At 29.7% G+C, this 26,548-nt stretch overlaps 1 protein-coding gene across 1 annotated transcript; it reads left to right on the top strand.

Moving 5' to 3' along the window:
- The first annotated feature begins 21,475 nt into the window (after nt 1-21,475).
- LOC129619328 (craniofacial development protein 2-like) lies at nt 21,476-23,045 on the top strand. Its single transcript, XM_055534568.1, has 2 exons — nt 21,476-22,527; nt 22,571-23,045. Exons 1-2 carry the CDS (start codon nt 21,476-21,478, stop codon nt 23,043-23,045), a joined length of 1,527 nt encoding a protein of 508 aa, XP_055390543.1.
- Nucleotides 23,046-26,548: the final 3,503 nt, after the last annotated feature.

Here is a 26,548-nt window from a genome sequence, read left to right as displayed (position 1 = left end):
AAATTATTAATAGGACAGCAGTAGAAATATTAAAGTGCAAATGAATGAAATGGACAAGAAAAAAAAACAACTAAAAAGAAAAAGAATAAAATAAGACTACAGAAAAACTACACAATAATCACTGATTGTATATGGCACCATTTATTACGAATAGAAGGCATTCACAATAATCACAACATTCACAATTATGCACAAAAGAAAAAAAAATGCATTTTTATAAGAACATGGACTTTGCATTTATTTTGTTTTAATTTTATGAGCATTTTTAATTTTTTGTTCTCCGTACACACTTTTTTTTTCGGGTCAACAACCTTTAGCAGTTTTGTTATGTTGTCGGTAGCATAATGTAAAAGGCACAACAAAAAAATTGGAATAATGATTAAAGATAAGCGTTGAATAAGTTGCCAAAAAAAAATTAAAGAAAAAATATTTTTAATTAAATGTTTTGCATCAATGAAAATTATTCAATAAGAAAATTAAGAAAATTTTATTGGTTGCATAGTAAATAAGTATATAGAACAAATGTCAATGTCATACTAATGACTAATTACCATAATTGAAAAATAATTTGTTAATTTGTAGGTCAAAAGTGGTTATTGTAGGTTAATTTTACAAACAGTGTTAAAAAAACCCTAATAAAAGTTTGACACTTAGAAAATATTATTCAAATTTTGACATAAGAATTGTCATTAATAATTTGTTGTACTTTTAATTTTATAATAATTTGAAAATTTAAACTACAGTTTGAAACAAAAAAATTAACTAGACTATCAGTAATTTTCGAAATTTTTGATATAAAAATTAATGTAATTCATATACACACACATTCTTATATATGTATACAAATGCATACAGTTTTCAAGTATATAAAATCAGTAAAATATGTTTAATGCGTAAAGAAAATTCATGTTAATCTGGTAATGTCCCCATTTACATTTTGTATGCTGCATTATGTAGGTAAGTACTTGAACGTAAGTATAACGAAATAGGTTCTTATGTATATAAAAATTTTGACACGTATATAAAAGAATTGACAGTAAAAAATACGCATTATACATAAAATATATGTAAGAAAATGTTTTTTTTTTTATTTTTTATAGGACATTTACACAAGTACAGTAACTTTGTAATGTATTATGTCCGTTTTATTCTCATTTTTTGTGTGTTTAATTAATTTTTTATAGAAATTTATAAATATTGCAATAAACTATATTTAACACCTTTAAACAAGTGCATTTGATTTCAGAAAATAATCTCCAACCTCAATTTTTCAACACACCTTGAACTCTGTGGTGTCTGGCAGGTGTAACCATGCCGACAAGGTCGCAAGTGAGACCAGAAAACCAAGAGAATCTCCTGGGCATGAAGTAACGGCGTAAGCTTACCTTCAATAAGTCCCTCCATCAATCCAATGGTGTTAAATGACCCGTGCCTAGTGGACTAGTTGGTAGCCGGGGGGTATACTGGCTACCGCGAACGGAGTCTCTCTGATACCGGGTCACCTCAGAGAGTATTTTTGACCTTACTAAGTCATGCGGAGCTCTGGCGTAGCGGACTACCCTTTCCATGGCTATTCTGTGGACCAAAACATGAATGGAACAAAAAAAAAAAAAATATTATAGAAAAAAAGATACGACGAGAAAGCACCGTCATATTCCGGAAGCAACCGGACATAACGAAAAAGGAGAAGGTTGCAAGGGAAATGGAGACTAACCTCCGTGATACCCCTTGAAATAACGAAAAAGGGAGGGATGGCATGGAGGAAAGTCTGGGTCAGCCTGGGGGCTTGGATGGTCTGAGGAGACGAGGACTCAGCGGTGCAGGTGTCAGATGGTACCTGCGCTTCCTGGAGCTGGGAAAATCACCTGATGAGGCTAGGAAACTGGCGGAAGAAAGGAAGAGGCCTATTGGACACGTACCTCCACTGGCTCCGGGGGGCAACCGTGGACGTGAGTCCTTGACACCTGAAGAAGAGCAGGCCAAAAGAAGGAAGACGGCTGAAAGAAGGAATATGGGAATTCACCCCATACCCTCCACCTCGAAAACGGAACCGGGCACTAAATATGCCCCGGCCGCCAAAATTGAGAAGGTGGCAGTTCTGTCGAGGGAATACCCCTCCATTATGCTGACCCAGCAGGAGCTTACCCAGCTGGAAGACGCGATAATCGACGAGGTGGCCAAGGGCTGGGATAACATCATCCAATTTGAAGGTATACACTTCAGGCCTGGGATGGTACTCGTCGATTGTGCAGATTAGGAGACAGCTGAATGGCTGATCAAGCAGGCACCAGTTCTGGGTACATGGAGCGGACCAGAATTGATGGCAAGGAAGGGAGATGACATCCCTAAGTCTTGTGTAATCACTGTCTTCGTCCCCAGGAGGGGGAGCCAAGCCTGGGAAAAAACGCTGGCCATCTTCCAGGCCCAAAACGGGGGAATACACACCCGGGTCTGGAAGCTGATGGGGCAGCGAGATGACGGTGGCGGAAAAGTTCTCCGTATAGGGATCGATAACTCTTCCGCGGAAGCCATCAGGCGGGGCGGCCACATTCTGCGGTACCGATTCGGGAAAATACCTGTACTCGGGTTCAGAATGGGACAGCCCGAAAGAACGGGGTTGGTGGGGTCCTCGGCGGGCCGGGTAGAGTCGCCACGGGAGTCATATGATCCCAAAAAGGAATCGGCGGACGAGGGGGTCTTTCCGAGGGATATGAAACCCCGGATGAGGGCCGTCCCCCTTCATTAACGACTGTGGAGATGGTGGAGGACCTGGAGCTAACCCTTCTAAGTTTTAGTCCTTCGCAGAAAATGACGTCCCATCGCAGAGGAAGGTCACCCTGCCAGTCAACTCAACAAATGAGGGACGAAGGCACCAGGGTCGCCCAGGTGAATGTCCACCACGCCAAAGCAGCTTCGGCTGTTCTGGTAAAGATGTTCACCAAGGAACATCTGGGCATAGCCATGGTACAGGAGCCCTGGGTATACAGGGGGCACATCAAAGGACTGTCAATTAGGGATGCGCAGGTAGTATGGGATTGTGGGCAGGACCGACCCAGGACCTGCATTCTAATTAGCAAAAATATTAACTTTGTTTTACTTTCAAAGTACATGACAAGGGACCTCATACCTGTCAGGGCCCGCATTAATGTTGGGGGCAAGGACTTGGAGATAGTGCTCGCCACCGGAGGTGCGGAGACAGTGCAGTGCAATAAGAAGAGGTGGCCACTCATCATGGGCTGTCATGCGAATGCGCATCACGTTGCATGGGGGAGGAGCGACACCTATACTAGAGGTGAGTCCTTATTAGAATTTGTAGTTAAAGAAAACCAAGAAATATTTAATGTGGGGAATGCCCCAACTTTTCTAACTAGGGTTAGTGAGGTGGTACTGGATATCACATTCGGCTGTGGGGTTTCTGGTACGCGACTGGAAGGTATCGGGGGAGGTTTCTATGTCAGATCATAGAATTATCCGGTTTTGTCTGGGTGGGTTGATGGAGGAGAAATCTTCCTTCAGAAATCCGAGGCGGACAAACTGGGAGGGATACAGAAGAGACCTGGAGGCAAAACTGTCGGGCGCCTCGGTTAGAACTGTGGCCCTTGGAGTTGGAAAGGGCTGTGGAAGAGCTCGGGGGAATTATGGTCGAGGCTTTTGAGTAGAACTGCCCCATTAGTGTGCCAAGGGATTTCACGAAAGCACCTTGGTGGACCCTGCGACTGGAAAACCTGAGGGTCGGGGTTCGCAGGCTTTTCAATTAAGCTAAGCTAACTTGGAAAGAGTACAAGATGAACTTGGCAGCCTACAGCAAGGAAATCCGCAGGGCTAAGTGCAGAAGCTTTAAATCATTCTGCGGGAGCATAGCGGAGACGCCGGCGGCTGTGAGGCTGCACAAGGCCCTGGCTAGAGACAGGGTGCCAGTGACTGCTTCTTTAAGAAGGCCGGATGGCGGATACACGGAGAACGAGGAGCAAAGGGCTCTTCTCTTCCTGGAGGCGCATTTCCCTGGCAGTACTCCGTATGTCAGATCCGTGGCGTGGAAATGCAGGACACCACGTCCTGAGGATTGGCGGAGAGCTGCGCGCATAATTACGGAGGAAAGGATAAGGTGGGCTGTTGGCACTTTCCAGCCCTTCAAGGCGTCGGGAGTGGATGGGATTTCACCAGCACTTCTGCTACTCGGGCTTGAGCCAATTATGCCTTTCTTAATAAGAATATTTAGGAGTAGCTTGGCTCTCGGATACATTCCCGAGTTCTGGCGGGTGCTACCCAACAAAACACTGGTTTAACCCAACTTTATTTATTTTGGGTAGCGTCTAACAAAGACCCTTTTCTTAACTTTCGTCACATCTAACCACTTTACATTTTGTATTATAACATAAACGATGTATAAAATATTTTTTATGTGTAGGTTTAGATTAAAAATCCGTTTAAAACAATTTAATTGATCATTAATTTTAAAAATTTTTACACAATTTAAAAATTCTTAATAAATTGGTGCAGTAATAAACATAAAATACCAATATATTAATTCATCTATCGCAATACTACATAAAATATTTTTTATTAATGGAATCGTACACTTTAAAATTCTCTAGGAATTCAAATACAAAATTAACTCATTTTCATTTTCTAAAAGTTGCTTAATGATCCATGATCATAAACATTTAAATAATAAATTTTATTATTTTTCAATAAAATTATGTATAATTTTCCTGAAAACATAAAAAAAAAGCATTTAAAATTCTTTTGAGCCCTTTTTAAAAAAGAAAAATGTACAATAAAATTTCTATTAAAAAAATTTTGTACATATATGTAAGTATAAAAATATTCTCAAAATGAAATTTTTTTTTATTTGTTGGAAATTAATAAAAATATTTTAACTTGACGCCATCAATTTATTTATATAAAAATTTGTTATAAAAATGTGTACACACGGTTTGTATATACATACATAAGTATTGTTGTATACACTTAGTTCATTTACTGCACGCATGAAATCGACGAAAAGAAATGAATATCGAGTTCATTGTTTATTTACATTTAAAAAAAATTTATACAATCAAACAAACATAGAAACGCATTATACACAAAATATAATGCATTGAACTGTGAACGCTATGAGATCGTAGCGGTATATAAAGCGCATATATTTATTAAATTTATGTAGATAGCTGCGCACCCAATAGATTCATACTCACACAAACTTTCGAATTCCTATACATACGTATACGTATGTTCAAATAAATAATTATATGCAAGTATATAACTATGTAATTCTGAAATTTGTTTTTACTTATCAAAATTTCAGTATACATAGCCTATACTCACATTGAAAGTACATTATGTGATTATACAGACAGAGGGTGATTTATTAAACACTTAATTTTCAAGTTTAGAAAAACAGCGAAAAATTGCAAATTTTTATCCATATGTACACATTATTTTTGATTAAATTGACAGTTCAATCGCTTACATCTGGCCTTTTTTAAAATAATTTGAACGTTTATGTCGATTCATTCGATGTATCGAATTTTGTGTTACTTTTTCTGATATTTTGACTGCAATATCACCAATTCAAAGTTCGATATTGCTTTTCAAAGCTCCAATCGTTCCAGAATGATTGATGAAAGCGAAAGATTTTCACATTTCCTCATTCTAGTGAAAACAATTTGTAGGCGTCAAATCGCAATCAATGAGATTAAGTAGATTTGACGTTAAAAATTGTTATAATTCAGACCGAGATATGTCAAAAATTAAAATATGAAAAATCAAACAGCAAACAAAAATCAGTCTTTATACACATTCAATTTGTTTTTCCAATATTTTTTTTTTACATACAACTGGAACATTGTATTTCTCGGACTCGAAAGTACTCGCATATCTGTTATACATAAGCATATTCCACTTTTTCTTAAAAAAACAAAAATGTGCTCGTATATAATTTAGATTAGAAAAATTTTTTAATGTTTACACAGAACTAATAAACATCGAAAAACAAAATATTATAAACTTTGTACAACAATAAAAAAAAAAAAACAGAAAAATTTCAAATTCGACTGAGTAAATATTTAAAATGTAAAATAAAATTTGTTTTTCCATCTTCGTTTGTATTAAATCTAAAATTAATAAACATTTTTGGGGCTATGTAAGCGAGCTTGTTAAAGAATAAAGTAGTTTTTTTTTCATTATTTGTGATGGCAACACAGTCGAATATTAAAAAAATAATTGCAGCAATTTATGACATTGGAAACAAAAATTAATTAAATTAAATCTTATTAAAAAAAAATAATAAAAATTTTCTGGTTTCCCTGATGATCAACGTCGATTTACTGAGTTTGTTACTGATTACAAGAGCTTAAAATGATGATTGAATGAAAATCAGAAGTATAAGGGCCAGAAAATAGAATAAATTTTGGGTAAAAGCAATGGGTTGTAAAATAGCAACTTTCAATCAATAAGTTAAAATACTGCTTTTAAAAACAATCTATTGCGTTCTTTAAATTATCTTTATTCATATACCAAAATATTTCAAATGATTGCATACATTTGGGATGAAATAAGCAAAAAAAAAAGAAAAGGGACGTTAACACGATAATCAAGTTTAAGAATTAATTGTGTGTGTTCAAATAAATACAAGTTAAAAAAATATAAGGAAATAAAAAGTGAGTGTGTGTGTGTATGCTTATAATGGAAGAATGTTAAGTATCAAAATTCCATTTATTTTATAAATACTTGCACTTATTTAAATTACATTTAATTATGAATATTTTCTTTTGAGCTCTTATGATTTTTTAATTTTTTCTCTTTTTTTTTGCATTGCATGTTTTCATTTAATTTTTCTATTTTCTACATAAAATTTACATTTGAAATATTTTTATTTTTTTTTTTTAATATAAACTTTTAATAATTTAGATTTCTTATTATGCTTAAGTAAATTAGCTATTGTTATTCATTGTTGAATTAATGAAGACATAAACAATTAAAATAATTATAATAATTAAAATATCATTTAGTTTTTTTATTTTTACTTATACTTATATTTTATATTATTCTACGAACAATTAATTTAAAAGAAATTCTTTTAAAACTTAACCAACTATACATAAAATTAATTTAGATGTATAAAGTATTTATTTGTATAGGAGTATATTAGTGTAATTATTACATTTGTATTATTACATACATGTATATACGTACATAAGTATATTATGTATATCACTTTTGTTCATATGTTTAATTGTGAACAAATTATAATTGTTTTTTTTTCACCAAACAACTAGAGCTTATACAATATTATTCATATAGGTATATATGTATAACAGTTATGTGTGATACTTAAATTAAAATCGACGATGTAACAAAATATATCGAAATGTAACAAAATTTTAGTTTCAAAAATCTAGAAGAAAAATATTAAATTGCATATTTAATTCAAAAATCCATTTTTAATAATCGGTGAAAAATTCATTTCCGATCCTACTACCATAGTTTTCATATACCCACCCCTGCAATATTTAACATTCAAATATCATGAGATTTCAATAATACTGTATGTAGCTTAAATGTCCATTAAAATGTTCAATTTTAAAATTATCAACATGCAAATGAATTTTTAATATAATCGGATAGAAATTTTTTTTTCCAACTATACATATACAAAAAAAAAACTATTGAAAATACAAAACGAAAAATAAAATTTAAATCTGTCAAAATAAATTATCATTATGTTCAACTACAAAGTATTAATTCCAGATCAATAAATATCGATTGATTTTAAATTGTCAAATCGATAAATATTGTAAGTATGTTTAAAGAGAGGAGAGAAACCTTTAAACAAAGGAAAAAAAATGAAAACAAATTTTATTTTAATTTTTTCTTTTCTTTTTTTTTATCTTTGTTAACTTTACCCAACAATGGATTAATTTCGAGAAACTAGGCCAAACAATTTCAATATGTTTAGTACATAATTTCATACATTTATAGGTATACTTTATATAATGTTATATAAATATGTTTACGTATAGTAACTTCGTATACAAACATTAAAACTTTCATAAATATGGCACCAGATAGCACACATAATTGTTATTTCAAAATTTAAGTAATATATACATGAATACATACCTACTACATGTACTTACATAGTGTACAAATTTTAAATTAAATTTTAATTCAAATGTCAACCTTTAAAAATGGATTACTTCAAAAAAAAAAAAAAATTGGTTTAATTTTTTTCTTTTTTATATTATTTTTTCCTTATTCCAATATTGAGTTTTTGGAAAAGAAAAACAATATTTATTTTACATTTTTTTAATATCTTGATATCAATGTCAGAATATTAGTAAATTTTTTCAATATTTTTATTTCTGCACTGATAGTAATACTTGAAATATTTAGTATAAATTTGATGTTACAACGAAATTTCGAAAAAAAAAATTCTTGTTAATTATGTAATTAAAAAGCAAAAAAATGTATAATGCAGCTTCTTAAAACCTACTACATATATATAATTCATTCAAAATTTTTAATACTAGATGTCACTGTTGAAATTTTCTCATTAAATTTTTGTTACGCACACAATGTAGTACAGTATAAGCTTACGTAATGAATGTGTTCGTGTAACAAGTATAAAATCTTTGACTCTAGAAGCGCAATTTTGAATGGCTTCCAAACGTAGCCCATGTTTCTTGCAACAGTTCTGTATTTCATCACTTTCTTCGGGGACATTGAAATACTCGATATTTTTACTATTGCGGACATAACATGAGAAACACGCCATATTACGAAACAACTTGTTCTGGAAAGTCTGTATTTGTTATGTGACATTGACATCTGTTTATTTGGCATAACGCCTTATAGCTGTATATCACTCATCCATAGTGGCTCTTTTGAATAAAACTTTTTCTCTTAACTTTAAAAAACAAGCTTTCGTGTCAAGCTTTATCAAACACTTGGGCAACGCACAGAAATAAGTATAATTTAAAATATTTGCCCTTCTTTTAACGTCTCCTGTTATTCTGCGTTATTAATGAATATTTTAAACTTGTCCCTTTTAGTTTCCACAAAATGGTAGCAAAAATTTTAATACTGCGATTTTTATAAATTTTAATACTTCAGCCATTTATAATAACACTATCTAGATTGTTCAACAATTATATGCACATATCTACACAAATATGTGTTATATGTATTAACATTAAAAGTGTATAACAATGTGCACAAACAAAACTAATTTATTGAAAGAAGAGATAAAATTTTAAAAAAAAAAAGAAAAAATATATATACGGTAAAAAAAAAAAACAGAATTATAAAACTTTAAAAAATATCATAAGATAAATAAAAAAACTCATCGAACCGAATCTTTTTACATCCGGAATATTTACGTTCATTCTAATTTGATTACCTTTACGTTCCATACGATTCTTTTTACCAATATACATAATAACTATTCACAAAATGTATCAACTTATATAACCTTACAAAAGTAATTTTATTTCTGCATATCTCCTCACTCTTTTGATAACAATTTTATACATGTACGTAAAATTACGTACATACATTGGTAGTACTTATTGGTGCTACGTTCAAAACACTGCTATTATAAGCTTGTTTACATTTTCGTATATAATTTTAAAGTAAGTACATATATCTACAAATGTATAACAATTTAAAATAAAACCAATTTATATATGGTGTAAAATTACAAAAGCAATAGATTAAAATGAAAATTCTAATTTCCATTTACTTACTAGCATATTGTACAAAACAATATAGCACAAACACGCCATCTATAGCGTATTTCAAATGACTGAATAGTATAACAGTAAACTATATTATGTCTTTAACTCAAGTATAGATATCGAAAATGTCAACGTATATGCGTATTTATCGCAAATAAAACTTCAATAATTTATATTGTACGTAGAAACCTATATTGTTTTATATTTTAATATAACAAATTTAAATAATAAAAGAATAAACAAAATATAAAACAAAAATAAATTAAAATTCACAGGTAAGTATTAAATTTATCAGGTATAACAAATGAGAATTTGAAATTATTCTAACATTCAATTCATTTCATCTCAATTCTATATTTAAATACTTTATATTTCTATATACATGTATAAATTGTATGTGATATATTTTCTATTCTAGGTTATAGAACGCTGCTGGAAGAGATTAAGGTCATTTTTAGCACTTTTCCAAAAAATTTTTGAAAAAAAGTGCTTATTAGTTTCACTCTGTCCGTCCGTCCGTCCGTCCGTCCGTCCGTCCGTCCGTGTGTCTGTTTACAAAAATTTTACACCCTTGAAGATAGAAAGCTGAAATTTTGTACGTACATAGATCTTTACTAGAAACTTATTTTCGTAGAACAAAATTTTCACCTATCTCCCCCCCTCTAGAAGTTATACCCCCCCAAAACCCTAAAAATGGCCTTTTTTAACTATTTGTTGCAATAAAACCATAAGCATTTTTTAAATTTTGCAAACGCAGAAAGGCAGTGACTTGCTTCCCCTACCGCGGTATACTATAGTTAAACTTTAGAAAAACAAAATGGCCGTTCAAATTTACCGTTATCTAAAGTCCTTTTTTTCCAAATTTTTCATGTCGTTTTTATTCTAGACCCCAGCTTGTAGAAGCTTGAAATTTTAGGAGCTTTTAGACATTAACAAGTAGTTCATTTCGTTAGAAGAAAATTTTTTTCCATCTCCACCCCCTCTCAAGTTATGGCCTCTTGAAATTTGTAAAATTTGGATTTTTGACAGCTTATATTTCCGAAACCGCAAGCTTTTCCAAATTTTTATAAACGCAAAAAGCTAACGGTAAATTCCATGAAATTAAAAAATATAATTATTTTTCTTAACTCACACAATTAACCCTTAAAATCGAGCATTATGTTAACCCCTTTTTATATTAATTTTTGCTTTATTTCAAAAACTGCATATATGCGTCATCCTAAATATATGCAATCCTAGCAATAGTTTTGTATATGAATGAAAATAATTTTAATAGTGTGATAGGTATACATAGACTGTATTTAAAAGCAGAATTTTCACTTGTTGAAGGGAAAAGTGCTATAATACAAACCATTGGTTTGACCCAACTTTATTTATATAAAAAATAACAAAAAAATTAAAAGAAAATAATTTTTTTCTTTGGTTTTAATATCAACTCCACAGGATAAAAGAAAAAATAGACACTGCTGTAACAGCATAGATAATGTGTTATATACATAGAAATCTAAAAATATACTAATTTTATATACTTTAATAGTTGACACATGACAAATTCACACAAAAGTAAGCCAAGAAATAAAAAAAAAGTAGATTAAAAATATTTAAAATAACTTGTACTTAATCTAAGGAAAAAAATATTTAACCCTAAATGTATTTAAATAAGAAAGTATGACAAGAGACCACCTATAGATTATGATTTGGGATTTTAATACTAAAATAAAAATATAGGCAAGGTTTTAATGCGACTTATCAAAAACTTGAATTTCCGGTATAAAAATAAGTAGACATTTTAAAAACTTAAATTCTGATCTGAACTTTAATAACTCTGAATTTTAATAATTTTCACAAGTATAATTAAATAAAACTGTTATATTGTAATTGTTATACTCTGACATATCCAAATTTTTGTTTTTGTCATTTCAAGTTCAATATCTTAAAATTAATTTGACGTTTCCATTTATTACAATAAGAAGTTGTAATTTTCTTGGGTATGGGCAATCTTATATATATACGTACATGCTACTTATATATGTATGTATACGCTTTATACGCGTTTGTTCACCACATAAATTTTTTGGTATTTTACTTTAAATTAATCAAGGCGACTTAGAGTTTTAATTTGAAAACGATATTTATAAAAATTTTATGATAAAACTAAAGTAAGGTGTAAATATTTAAATGTCGCACCATAAGTGTTCGAATCAAAAAAAAATGGTGTATTCTTCTAGATGTTATTTAGTATCTTATACTTTATTAAGCCCCTTTTATACGAAGTACTTTTTCTTACTAGCCTCTTAGAACTAAATTGGACTATTTCGTCAAACACAATATAAATAGCTCCAAACGAAGACCAATTTTCAAAATTAATAGTAACAATTTAGTAGCTCTGTTTAAGTTTATTTCAAATTCTCTTCATAATTTATGTCACAGTTTATTGTATTGAACAAATGTCAAAACATAAAAGTAATATGACAGATCGTTTGACAATTGATATTTTCATTGATAATTCTACGTCAAAAAGAAAAGGAAACACTCTGTATTTTAAATTTAAACAGCAACATTAAATAAAATTAATTTTAAATTTTGGAAAATTTATTTTCCAAGTGTTGTGTTTATTTACTTATATAACTATTTCAAATATGTGGTACGTATACAGTACATTTGTTCAAACATTAACAATAAAGTTGTACATAAAAATTATATTTTTCAAAATTCTTTGCTTCTTTAAAATAAATTTCTTATAGTATTTAAAATTTAAATTTTAAATTTTATATTATGATTTATTCATTCATATTGATATTACCTTGGTCCAAATATTTCTATTTAAATATATGAAAGAAAAATCCAGATGTTTTTTTTCCCCAAATGTCAAATATTAGATCAAGGTGAATTTCAATTGAAGAGAACATTAAAAATGTACAATTACGCTAAATATGAACGATCATCTTGAAATATTAATATTTTGACATATTCAATGACTTACGGAATTTATTATTGTAATTTATTTAACAAGCAATTTTAAGTAAGTTGCATTGTCAATATTCAATGTGAACTTTAATTTTATTGTAAAGTACAAATGACTAAATAAATAACATTTTCTTTATAAATTTTCCAAAAAATAATTTCTAATAAATTCTGATTAAAAAAAACTTTGTTCTATATTTTGAAATCATTTTAAAATCAAGAGAGAAACTCATTGTGAATTAAACTGACATTATAACAAATTACAATAACAAATAATTACAAATAATATATTATTAAATTTAACAATACCTAAAGTATTTGTAACAAAACAAAATTCACAATGAAATTTTTTGTATAGATAGTTTTTATTACAATAAAAAATCCTAGTACACTTACTATGTACTTGGAATAATAAATGAAAAATGGAAATTTCCTATTATTTGCAACACAATATATAGTAAGTTAATAAAAAAATTATTTTATTTTTTATTATAACATTGCTTTAATTATAATTATTTATTTATTCTATTAATATGCAAATATCATTTATGCAAATTATCTAATAATATTCAACATAAAATAACTTACACACATTAGAATATAAGAGTATTTAAGATGCTTGCATTATTTAAACAAAGTTGAAAATGTGTGCAATACAAAAATATGTTTGAGTTTATGTGTGCTCGGTGTTTAATTTTATGTGTGTTCAATTTTATGAATGATCATTTAATAGTAATTTTATGTTCGTTTTTCCGAACCACAATAAGCTGTCGCAAATTGGTCCATTTGGTGTGGTTTTTTAATTTAAAAATTTAAATGTAAACACTTTGTACACGGTTTCCTGTTTCTGGTCGAACACGTTTCGAAATTAAAGCTAACAAATTTTTCAACATGTGAGCAATCCCTTACAGTTTATTCAAAAGACCCTTGTTTTTCACGGATTTTTAATAAACTTTTTAAAAATTCAATTAAAAAGTTCCAATATTTTACAAAATAGACACAAAATGCGTTTAAAGATTTAAGTAAATTTATTTCCTACTTAACATGATTTTATTAATTTTCCATATTTCATGTTTTTTCTGCAAATTCAAAAAATTTCATAAAATTCGTAATCAATACATTTAAATTTTTATTCCAAAAAATTTCTTATACACAATTATCAACTTTAGCCAACGGCTAAAGATGACCTCAGCAAATAGAGTTGAACAAAATTAATTTGCTGCTTACACTTATTTGTAGAAATCGTGTTTGTGTGTGTATAAACGTGTGTACATAATGTGTATTTATGAAAAGATATTTTTACTTTAATATTCAAAGCTAATGTTGCATTCGGGGCCAAAAATACCAAAAAAAGAATATTGTAAGCCTTAAATAAAATGATTTTTTTTTAGTATTTTTAGTTTATATTCGTATTTTTTTTTTATTTTTGGTTGTTTTTGTCCACATTTTTTTTTATAATCGCAATGATCAAATATAAAATACAAAGTGGTCCATTATGAAGGATGCGTGCAAACGCTACTTGTACTAAGTGTTTATAGTAAGGTGCCGGGGGGTTTTGCTCTAACGGTGGCATAGTTACGGTCTTCTGGTCCTCACAAGTTGCTTGAGTTTATCAGGAGGGTGGGTCTCAAGCTTTTGTTGTAGGGCATGTCCCGCACCCGGGTGGGCGCGCACAATAGATCCTTATACGTGATCGCGGTGCACTGTTGCCCGCGTTGTACAAATCTACAATCTGCGTACAGTGGTATTCACATAGTCTGGATATAGCAATATCCAATCTCGACTGCAACAACTAAAATATATAAACAGCAACAACTAAATATATCGTGCCAAAACTTTCTTTTAACAGCACGTTAAGAGCAACTATGTTTAACATATGAATTGAAAAGTAACAAGGCATACATTTCAAACAACACACTTTGTGTTTGTACGTAAAACTTAAAATATAAGGTACACAAAACTGTTATACATATGTTCAAATTTTTGTTCTTGCTTCTTTCTTGTTTTGTTTTGTTTGTTTTTGTTTCTTTTGGGTTATTTAAAAATTCAGAGTGCATCACGGTTTATGATTTTTATTGTTATGTCTTATATATATATAAAAATTTACCATACATTTTTAACCATTTGTAATACATATATGATAAAAATTATTTCGACTCTAGATTTGCAAATTATATAGGTACACATAAAGAATTGTAAAAATTTGCCAACATTTTTTTAAAGTAGAATTTTAAATATTTTTTATATAATTTTTTATATGATGTTAAGTAAGTATACGTAGAATATAAAAATATTGCATTTAATTCCCTTGTACATCAAGGAAAAAGGAAAAAAGTTAGAATTTTGAATGCAATCGTATAAAATTTTGTAATCATTAAAATACGAAAATTTGCTATCAACACTTTTATAGACTCTACCATTTAAGAATTTTTAATTTTATTCCTATATGTATGGTGTCGCTACAAGTATTTGTAAAGTTTTAAAATTGTTATACATACGTACATGTTGTTTATTTTATAACAAAACGCAAACACACATGTGCCTGATTGTAAATATTTAATTTGATTTTAAGAGTTCTACTTCTGTATATTTTGTCTAAAAGAACAATGAAAATTTTTCATTTTATAGCCTCAAATTTGAAGATTTTTGTATTGCGTACCTTAACATACATATACATATACATAGCTAAGTTCCTCACATTAATTTTCTAGCAGATCGCATTGTATGAAAAAAAAATTATGAAAAAAATTTCAACACCTAAATTATAAGTTCAAACATTGGCTAACATAACCATACATGACTACATTACATTCAATCAATCATAGATTTTTCATTGTTTTATCATATACAATTTTTTTTTTTTAAATTTCCACATTAATACTAAATTTTTAAGGTAATTTTAAAAATTAAAATATTTTTTTTATGAAAATTTGTATGATGTCAAAGTTTATACAAACAATTATGGTTAATTATTGTTGGAAATTATAAAGTTTGAAATAAAATTTGCTTATACAGTAATAATTTGGAACATAATAATTAAAAATTCGTCAAACATACATAAAATTTGTACACTAAACATTTATACCTGTATGATTATGAACATAATTTCAATATCGTATCTCTGTATAAATCAAGAGCACTTACATACATGTATGTTATGTGCTCTCATACAATTTTATTCAAATATGATTAATGTGTTCATGCTTTAACGTTTTATTTCATACACTTTTCTAAACATAATTATACCTAAATAATTTCTTTTAAAAATTTTTTTTATTTCTTTGTATATTTCGTATGAAAGGATGAAAAAATTTATTATATACTCGTATGTACTCTTAACGGATGAATTGTAAAACTACATAAGTAAATATGAAAAGAAATTTTGTCATTGAACAATTTATATTTATGTATGTAAGTATATTGTATTTCTTTACAATTTTATATAACTTATAATTAGTGTAATATAATTTTATATCATCATTTTATTTCACGGACAACACCTTTAAATTCCAATTATTACTAATTTTATATACACATTAACTTTATTATAACTGTCATATACATACAATGTATACGAACTATTTGTATGAGAGAAAAAATTCACTTTAATATTTATTTTATATGAATGAGAAAAATAATTTCATTATTATTGAAATATAAAAGTTTCTTTCATTATTATTGTAAAATAATTTGTACTTTTACAAAAGAAGAAAATTTGTAAAAATAATTATGAAAATTGTAATTGTAGATGATGAAATAAAATGAAATTGTAATTGTGAATGAAGAAAATATGTAAAAGTCTACAAAATGGTCCTATTGAAAAATTAATGCATTGCATTTATTCATTATAATTTAAGTCTTTTACAATTTAAGTAATACAAATTATGTTAATTTAAATAAGACTACAAGTAATTAACACTAAGTAATTAATTAATTAATTAATTTCATGTACTTAGTCTTCATTTGTGGAATAGTCATCGTTTATGGAATAATTTTCATATTTTCTCAAGAAATTGAAATTTCAATCTTTAAAATTAATAATTTTAAATGATTATATTAAATGTCAAATATATTTAACTAAAATGCATGCAATTTCATTGAAATTATAAGGTATGTACGTAGTGTCATCAGCATAAGTCAAAATTGTCAACGTGTTTGAGATGAGATTTCAAAATAATTGTGTTCGCTGTAATTAATTGAAAATTATTGCACTTATTGTAATTTTCATTAAAAACATACTTATCGTGTTAAAAAATTAGAGTTTTCTATACGATTTAAAAAAAAAAGCTTATGACGTACGACGTACATAAGCATACATTTTCTGTCAATTTTAAACCGGTATATGTATTTAAATGAGAGCTCCCGAAATTTGAACGGATAGTTTTAACAATTTAAAAACTGACAAGGCATATATTTTAATTAACCTTGTTAATAAATAAGAACATTTTAATTTTATAAAATAATTTATTTAGTTTTTCATAAATCATAAAAACTTCATAATATTAACGCTTACACTTCAACAACAGCCATGACATTAAAAGTAAACCTAACTAATAATATATTTCAAACACATATCATGTAGTTGAAAAACAAACAACAAACAGTAGCATGTACTTGCATAACAGTATTAATATAGTTGCATATTCAAATCAAAAATTTTTATTATTTACATAAAGATCCGTCATAATAGCAATATTTTTTTTTCTCTTCTTTCATAAACAATACAAAATTATTATTGCCGTCTATACAAAAAAAAAAAAAGTATAGATAAACAAATATTAGAAAAAAAATAGAAATGTCTGAGAAAAAATCAAATTAAATACAAAAAATAAAAAAAAATTTTTTAAACGAAAAAAAGAAATTTTTTTTTCCTTCATTATGAATAAAGAATACGAGTATTAAATCTAAAATGTAAACTGATTTAAGTAAAAAATTCTATAAATAACTGCATAAAAAGAATAATTCCCATGTACAAGGTATTGCCATTTAGGTAGAAATGTCACTCAGATGTTTAGGAAGCTACATTTAACTCAAAATAACTATATTTGAAAACTCTAACTATTTGGCTACTTATATTACTTTTTTCACAAAAAAACTTTGAATACGTCACAACGAGAGCATTTCAAGTTCATTTTGAAATCTTAAATCGGACAACTGAACGTCAAATAAAAGAAACCATATAATTTGTACATTATGTATAAAGGAATTCTTTCTGATCAGTTTACTTGCTGCATACCAGTTCATAAAAACAGAAGAGTGAGCAGTATTTTTTATAACAATTATTCTTTCGAATCCTCCTAGTGCCAAATTCACATGCCAATGGCTCTTAAATAATTAAGAGCATTAAAGTATTTTTAAGGTGTCGTTTACACTAATAACTTTGATCGAGTCTCAATTTATTTTACATAATATGTTCTCATCGCAAATCTGACTTTTTAAATGACATGCTAATTATTTTGAATGATAAATTTTTTTTACTATCGTCTAAAATGGAAAAAATTTGCTTGTACATTTACTTGTATAAGTTTAATCTAGTATTCCTTAAGAAATTGTGGCAAAATATGAACGAGGACCTAAGACTCTTCTTTTAATAAATACTATTCTATCACCAGTTAACAAGCAAGTGGTTTTGTTTTCCCCCCATTTTGAAGAAACACTCTTTATATAGCACTCTTTGCAACCGTATTATGCTTATAATATGCACTAGATATTCTCAAATAAAATATTAGGTACATTTATGTAAGGAACTACACATAATATGTGGATATATGTATGTGGATATATTTATGTATGTACATATGTATATAACTACAAATAAGCAAGTAAATAAAAACATACACGTCATTAAATAGTTATACTTTTTTAGTCAAGTTTTTTTCTTTTATACATATTATGCCTTTATCTTGCTTATTCTCTCTTCTTTTCTAAATTTTTTTGATAGTTCTAATGAAAAAAATAACACAAAAGAATAGCACAAATGAAAATAAATGAGCAAAAAAAAACGAAAAATGAATAAAAGGAATTTTTATATTTTAAAAGTTCATCTCAGATTAAGCATAAATGAACATCGTATACACAATATTCACATACACATACATAAATACATTAAAAAAAACTGAAATAATGAACCTATACAGATGTTTTTGCATCATAAACCGTAGTACTATGCATGTATACTTATGAATCTATATGTGCTTATATAGGCAAGACAAAACAAGGAAAAGAGATTTTGATCAAAGCACTATAAAAATGTAATTTCCTTAAAAATCGAAAGAAAGAGATTACAAAAAACACATGTAAAATACCATACTTTTAGGTACATACTTATATTATAATGATAAAAATAAATAGATGCATAGCAATATTCAATGAACTAAAAGTTTATATAATCTTTAAATTTTAGTTACGTAAATGATATTTCTACTGATTTAGTCAATAGCAACGTTTATGTGTACTCATTAAACAAAAAACATTTGTAATTTAAAAGAAATTACTTTGACAATAATTTTTGTTTTAATGACATAACTTCCATTTTTTAGGATTTTAATTGATAGTTCTCGTAACACTCTGAAGAATAACGCTTGCTTTGATAACAGTAAACGTTCAAAGTATTTCCAAATATTCTTATCAAAATATCAATTACGGTTATAATTACCAAATGACATGTATTTCAATGACATCTGTCAAAGTACCCGCTAAAAGGGAGATTTAACAACAAAAATTCTCTTATTATAACTGTCAATTAAAATGTTGATTGTGATTTGAATATATTCATCACATTATAAATTAAAACATCTTTACAAAATAAAATATATTACACAAAAAAGTAACTGGATTAACAACTCTAATTTACAACTCTATACAGGAATTGCAGCTTTAATGTTATAAATGGAGTAATAACACCTTAAGGTACACACAATTTTGCAAACTTCTACATACATAAACTGTTTTATATCAAAAAAACTTAATTTAAATGTAATAACACTTAACTTATATTTGAATTTCAGATTTGCCTTTAAGTTTTCAAAGCATAATGTATACGATTCATGCAACTTACATTAGTAGCTTAGATTGTGTTTCTTACGTATACAGGATTTTAGGTTCTCTATTTTTATTTTGCCTTTTATTGTTATATGACTATAAAAATGTCATAGCATTTTTATAGTTTTATGAAAATTAAATAAAATAGCAAAATACCGAACGAAACCCATACGTAGATTTTTTTTTTACAAATTTAGTTCATAAAAATTTCATTTTTTCCTTCCGAATTTAATGATACAGAAAAAAAAATATGGATTTACATATTATGCATATATACTTAAAGGCACGAAAAAGAAGAAGCAAAATTGATAGGATGAGCAAATACCGATTAGCAACATCAGCAAATTCTAAATCTGTGTTTATTAGTTAATCGAAATTTGCTTAAGCTTCAACGTGTAATTACACGTATAACTAATATGTGAGTGTATTTCTAAAAAGCCTTAATTTCTGGGACCTTGTTATTATTAAATCCTTGATACGATCAAAAATCAGCTTTAAGTAAAAGTTCTATCGCTAGAACTTCATGTGGGCTAAAAGTTATCCCCAAATACGACAAAATACATTTCATATTGAACCGCGGGTATAAGTATACGTAGACTAACATTGAAAACGTTTTTTTGATCATTTCTTAAATTAATGTTAAAACAATACTTCTCCTACTGTACGTAATGCGGTTGAAATAGATAACCAGAAATACTAGTAAAATTAGAAAATAAGAAAATATTAAAGAATTTCTTTTAAAACAGAAACCAAAAAGCATCTACTATTCACAATAAGTAATTGGGTATATTCCACATTTAAATATGTACATACATTCCTTATGTAAATTTTTGGGGAACAAAACAAAAGTGTTGCCTTTTTATACAGCTACTCATAGTAACTGTTATATTATGGGTAGCATAATAGTTATAATACGGTAACTTAAATATAAATGGAGGTATGTATAGTCGACTAAAAAAATTTCAAATATTCTAGTAACTTCGATTTCGATTTTGATTTAATAAAAATTAACATATAAATCTATTTATAAAAAACAAAGTATTTAAATTTAATAGAATTAAGGGATAATAAGAATGTATGCCATAGATTCTGCAGCCAGTGGATTTAATGTGCCATTGTCCACAGGTGAGTTGGAGGTTCAATTAGATTTAACACCAAGCACATCGCCAAATTGATTCTAATTTTGGCTGGAACTCGCAAACATAATATATCCCATAGTTGATGAATTTTCTTTACTAAAGAACTCATAACTAATCATCTGATTAGTCTGAGCCGAAGATTCAAAGTAGTCACGTGGTTCTATTGAACCCGAAGCAAATGATTCGTAAGTGATTGGTAAGTCCGTTTGAATCCAGACATTAATAGAATTTCGATTAATATAAGTTCGGTTAAAATTATACACATTGAATTATCAAACCAGAGTCAACCTTGTCACCTAGTGACTTCACCTGATTAGCACTCATAACTGCTACTTCGTTATTCGTCTCCCTATTTTTATTTTCCGGGGGTCTGGTCTTGCAGCAACATGGTAGCAACTGATCGGTCGCTGACCCAGTTGTGTAACTGTTTAGGTTCCTGGGCAAGTGCTTACTCTACCTCCACGTGGTGGCCCCTGGCAACTTTTCTTCCAGCACCCACTGGCAGAACTGGCCGAAACTGTAAGCGCGAAATTTGGCCCCGGTTTGGGGTTGGCGTAAGGTTAACTACCTTACCTGTAAAACTCGTCAGTTATGGGAGACTTAAGTGAAGCCTCGGATAGACTGGTTGGATCTAATGGTAACAGACACGGCAAATGTATCAAGGACTATGATTTACGGATTTACACCTGGAATATAAGAACACTATACACGCCAGGTGCATCTAATAATTTGGAAAACCTTCTCGTGCAGTATAAGGCAGACATTACTGCAATACAGGAAATACGTTGGATAGGATCTGGAATTTTAAAGAAAAAGAAATGCGATATTTATTACAGCTGCCACAAAAAACATCACATATTGGGATGCGGATTCGTAGTTGGTAACAGGCTTAGACGTAACGTCATCGGGTTTAAGCCAATCAATGAGCGTTTGGCCGTTATCCGCATCAGAGCCAAATTTTATAACATCAGCCTAATATGCGCGCATTCCCAAACCAAAGAGGCAGAGGATTTCGCCAAGGAGAATTTCCATGATATTCTCTACAAAACTTATGGAGCCTGCCCACGATATGATGCAAAAATCTTGTTGGGGGATTTCAATTCGAAGATTGGTCGAGAGCAAATATTTGGAAAAACTATTGGCACCCATAGTCTTCAGCACACCACCAACGACAATGGGTTCCGCTTGATCGATCTGGCGGCGTCTTGCAACATGGTCATAAGTAGCACGTATTTTCTGCACCGAGATATCCACAAGGGGACCTGGCTGGCCCCGGATGGTCGCACAACCAATCAGATTGACCATATTCTCATCGACACTCGTCACTGCTCGAGTGTTTTGGATGTGCGTACGTATAGGGGGGGAAATATCGACTCTGATCACTTTTTAGTTGCAGCTAGATTCAGAGCTCAAATATGCAATGTCAGAAAACTGCATACTGCGACAACGCGGAAATTCAACATTGGAAATTTGCAATCCACCGAGCTAGCCGGAGCCTTTAGAGACCGTCTTTGCGAGAAAATTAATTCCGCGCCTCTTGTTTTTACGTCCGTTAATGAACAATGGAAACAGTACGCAGACATCATGAAGGGGGTGGCCAGTGATACCTTGGGCTATAAACCACCATTTTCAAGGAACCCTTGGTATGATGATGAATGTTCGAGGTTGACGGCGGAAAAAAATTAGGCATACAGAAGAGCGCTGCAACGCAAAACTAGGGCGGCACAAGAGGAATAAGGCAAAAAGACGAGAAGAAAAGGGGGTCCTTAGGAGAAAAAAACGGGACCCCGCGAAATCTCAGCTCTTGGATATAGAGAAACATAGAGACAGAGCGGAAGTAAGGAGCTTTTATAGAAAAACAAAACAGCTCTCAGCTGGATTCAAGCCCTACACATGTGCTCTGGACGATGGTGCGGGAAATCCGGTGACCGATGAGGAAGGGATATTGCGGGCGTGGAAGCAGCATTTCGAGCGGCTGCTGAATTCGGAAAACACCAAAAGCGATGCATCCACAACAAACACTCCTGTTAACAACGAAGAGGTAATTCCACCTAGCCTCGAAGAAGTTAACAACGCCATTAAAAAGCTCAAGAACAATAAGGCGGCTGGTTCTGCTGGCAGGCCATCAGAACCAGCCGCCTTATTGTTGAACCAGGGGTGATGTACTGGTTAGGAGCATGCACCAGATCATATACCGCATTTGGATGGAGGAAAGCATGCCCGACGAATGGGGTGTTAGCATCATAAGGCCAATCCACAAGAAAGGTGATACCACGTCCTGCAACAACTATCGTGGAATATCCCTAATAAATATCGGATACAAGATTCTATCCAACGTATTGTGCGAACGACTAAAACCACTCTGTAACAACGTGATAGGAAACTATCAATGTGGTTTTAGACCTGGAAAATCTACCACCGACAAGATCTTCGCACTTCGTCAAATCGCAAAATTTGGGTTCACGAGCAAAATTATTCGCTTATCTCGGATGACGCTAAAAAATACTAGATGTTCGGTGGCAATCGGGAAAAATACATCGGAAGTATTTCGGACGCGTTCCGGTTTTCGCCAGGGGGACGCGCTGTCATGCGACTTTTTCAATCTTGTGCTGGAACAAATAGTGCGTCGCACGGGTGTTAACACCGAAGACACTATCTTCTTTAAATCCGTGCAGCTGTTGTGTTTTGCTGACGACATCGACATAGTCGCTCGCTCGCTGAATCCAAATATTTTACAGTAAAACCAGATTAATTTTCAAATTGATATGTGTATATGTATGATGTATGATTCTAATGTCACATTAACAATTTTGAAAAGTTGTCATACAAATTGGAAGAATTAAATTTTAAATCAAAATATTTAAGTATAAAAAAACATTTCTTTTATTTTCACAAATCATTCAAAACAAAATAATTTTAGTTATATATTTTAATAAAAGCTATGGATATTTTGCAAGTATATATTGTATACCTTAGATTATATTGTAACTATTTATAAAAAATAAATAAATATTATATTTCATAAAATTTTTAGTTAAAATTCTTTACCTATGGCTACTTAAAATAAATTTATTATTACTAAAAATAAAAGTATACACAAAAATATTTTATGTAATATGAATTTAAGCGTTTCCTTTTTCTTTAATACTATAAATTATTTTCTTATTTTTATACACTTACTTCAATAACGTATATATATACAGACATACAAGTATACATTATACAAATTTAGTATGTAGGGGTAATATTATGTGCTAGATATCTGCAATTTTCGTATATGGAAAAGTGAGAAAAGGTATAGATGTTTTTCATAGTAGGTACTGGTTTATTTAATGTTTAGGAAAAAAAGATAGAATTTATTATCCTAACATCTTATAAGAAGGTATCCAAAATAAGAAGGAGTAAAAGAAAAAGGAATAAGAAAAATGATATAAAAGGAAAAAAACCTGTATAAAGAGGAAGTTTCATAATTTGTTTTTTCTTCTGGAGGTTACTTAAGCAAATAACTTACATACACTCGTACATATGACATGTAGACTGAAGAAAACTTACTAATATTATTACCTTTATTATACACTTTTCTCTTATTTAGATTGTTATGTACTCTTGGTTTTTTCTTATTTTTTATTTTTTTGATTTATTAAGTTTTAGTTAAGTGTTTTAAATATTTTTCCACCTCCCCCCTTTTTTTTTATGTTTTTGATATTTTTAATACATTAAAAATGTCAGAGACTGTTTCTATTCTTGTTAAAAATGCAAACATGTTAAAATTATGTGTGTTGTTTATTTGAAAGGGAGTTGATGTTGTGTTGGTTTTTTTTTATTTTGGCTTCTTAAAATAAAATACTTAAAAACTAATAAAATATAAAAGATTTTGACATTTGATAAATTAAAATTTTAATTTTTTTTTCCATAAATATTCAAAAGTCAAATACAACATATTTAAATTTACACATGTAACTATGCATGTACAAATAAGTATAAATACTTGCAATATGTGTAATATATTAAAAAATATTTTATATAAACATTAAAAGTGTTCTCGTATGACATTTAATTTAGTAAGACATTTGAATTTAAGTTCAATTTATTTCTAAACTCAGTTGGATTCAAAAAATTTTTAATATTTAAGTGGGAACAGCACTCTAGAACTGAAACAAAAATTTTGGATTCTTGAAAAATTATTGGGTTAACCACATAATCAAATTTGAGATTTCGAAATTTTCGAAATTTTATTTTCAAAATTCAAATTTTCGAAATTCAATTTTCGAAATTCCATTTCGAAATTCGAATTTTCAATTTAAACTTAAAATATTAGAGAAGATAAAGTTCGGGAGATTAACGCTAGGATGGAATAATGCGAACATCTCTGTCAAAAATTTTATATTTTTTATTTCAAAGCAAACAGAATCTAATACGTGTATGTAAATAAAAATATTTGTTCACATGCACATTTATGGTATAAATGATTCGATTTGAATTCTTAGTTTCTTTATTTCCAATTTGTCATTCTCAAAAAAAAAAAATTATTAATGAGCCCAATAATTTGTTTAATATTAAATACAAAATATTCAAACTCATGTAGTACGTACATGTGCTTAAGTACTTATAAAAAATGTCATAAGAGAAACACAAAAAAAAAATTAAATGTCAAAAATAAATTTCCCCTCTACGAAAATTTTTACCACAAAAAAATTTTCTTCTTTATATGTGTAGTTTCAATATTTTGAAAATCGATTCATTTCAACTTCTCATAGTTTAAGTCGAAAAATAGCGAAAAAACAAAATATATTAACAATATTCAAAATTTCAAAAAGAAAATTAACACGTCCCAGCACTTTAGTTTTCAAAAAAGAAAAAAAATCCCCTTATTTCTTTTATATGTAGTTAAATTATTTTTTTTCATCCCAATTCTAATTAGTGCAATGATAAAAATCAAAGAGCTACCACACAATATTTCAAAAATTTTTTAATTTTAATATTCTTATAATGAGCTCGTACATACATATGTACATACATATATGTATGTATGCTTATATGTAAATGTTATGAGATCAAATAAATGACATTGTCATAGGTACATAAAATAAATATGGTACAATAACAAAAAAAATTATAGATGAAATTCAGAATTTATACAAGTACAGTATAAATTTGACAATTTAAACAATTGACAAGGACAGTCCTGCGGTAACACTGTGACTATATATGGCCACAAGGTGAAACAGGTAGGAATGGTGGCCAAGTTCACAGGCTGGATTGTCTGAGAGTAACTAGAGCAAGCGAACGGCTCTCACAACTGTTCTGGAGACATTCGTTGGACTTCCACTTTTGCACCTCTTCACTGTGTGTGCAGCTCTGCTAACAATTTACCGACTTCTTACTGTTGATGGTGTCGCAGAAAAAAGATTAGCTCACGCCACAAGCAGGGCTTTCGTTGAAAGCGAAAACACAAGACTTTTGTCCGTCTCTCGTGGCATAACTTTGATCGTATATACGAAGTAGTATTTCAAGGGATCCAGTTTTTGAGATTGGTTATAGTGTATGGTACACTGATGGGTCGAAAGAGCGTGTAGAAAATGAACGTATAAGCAGGAGCTTGGACCCATATTGCTCGGTGTTTCAAGCTGAAATACAGGCAATAGAGATCTGCCTGAGTATGAA

This window comes from Condylostylus longicornis, unplaced genomic scaffold, assembly GCF_029603195.1.
Source record: "Condylostylus longicornis isolate FDR11 unplaced genomic scaffold, ASM2960319v2 ptg000011l, whole genome shotgun sequence".
In the NCBI taxonomy this organism is placed as follows: Eukaryota; Metazoa; Arthropoda; class Insecta; order Diptera; family Dolichopodidae; genus Condylostylus; species Condylostylus longicornis.
This window is presented reverse-complemented; position numbering and strand designations above follow the sequence as displayed.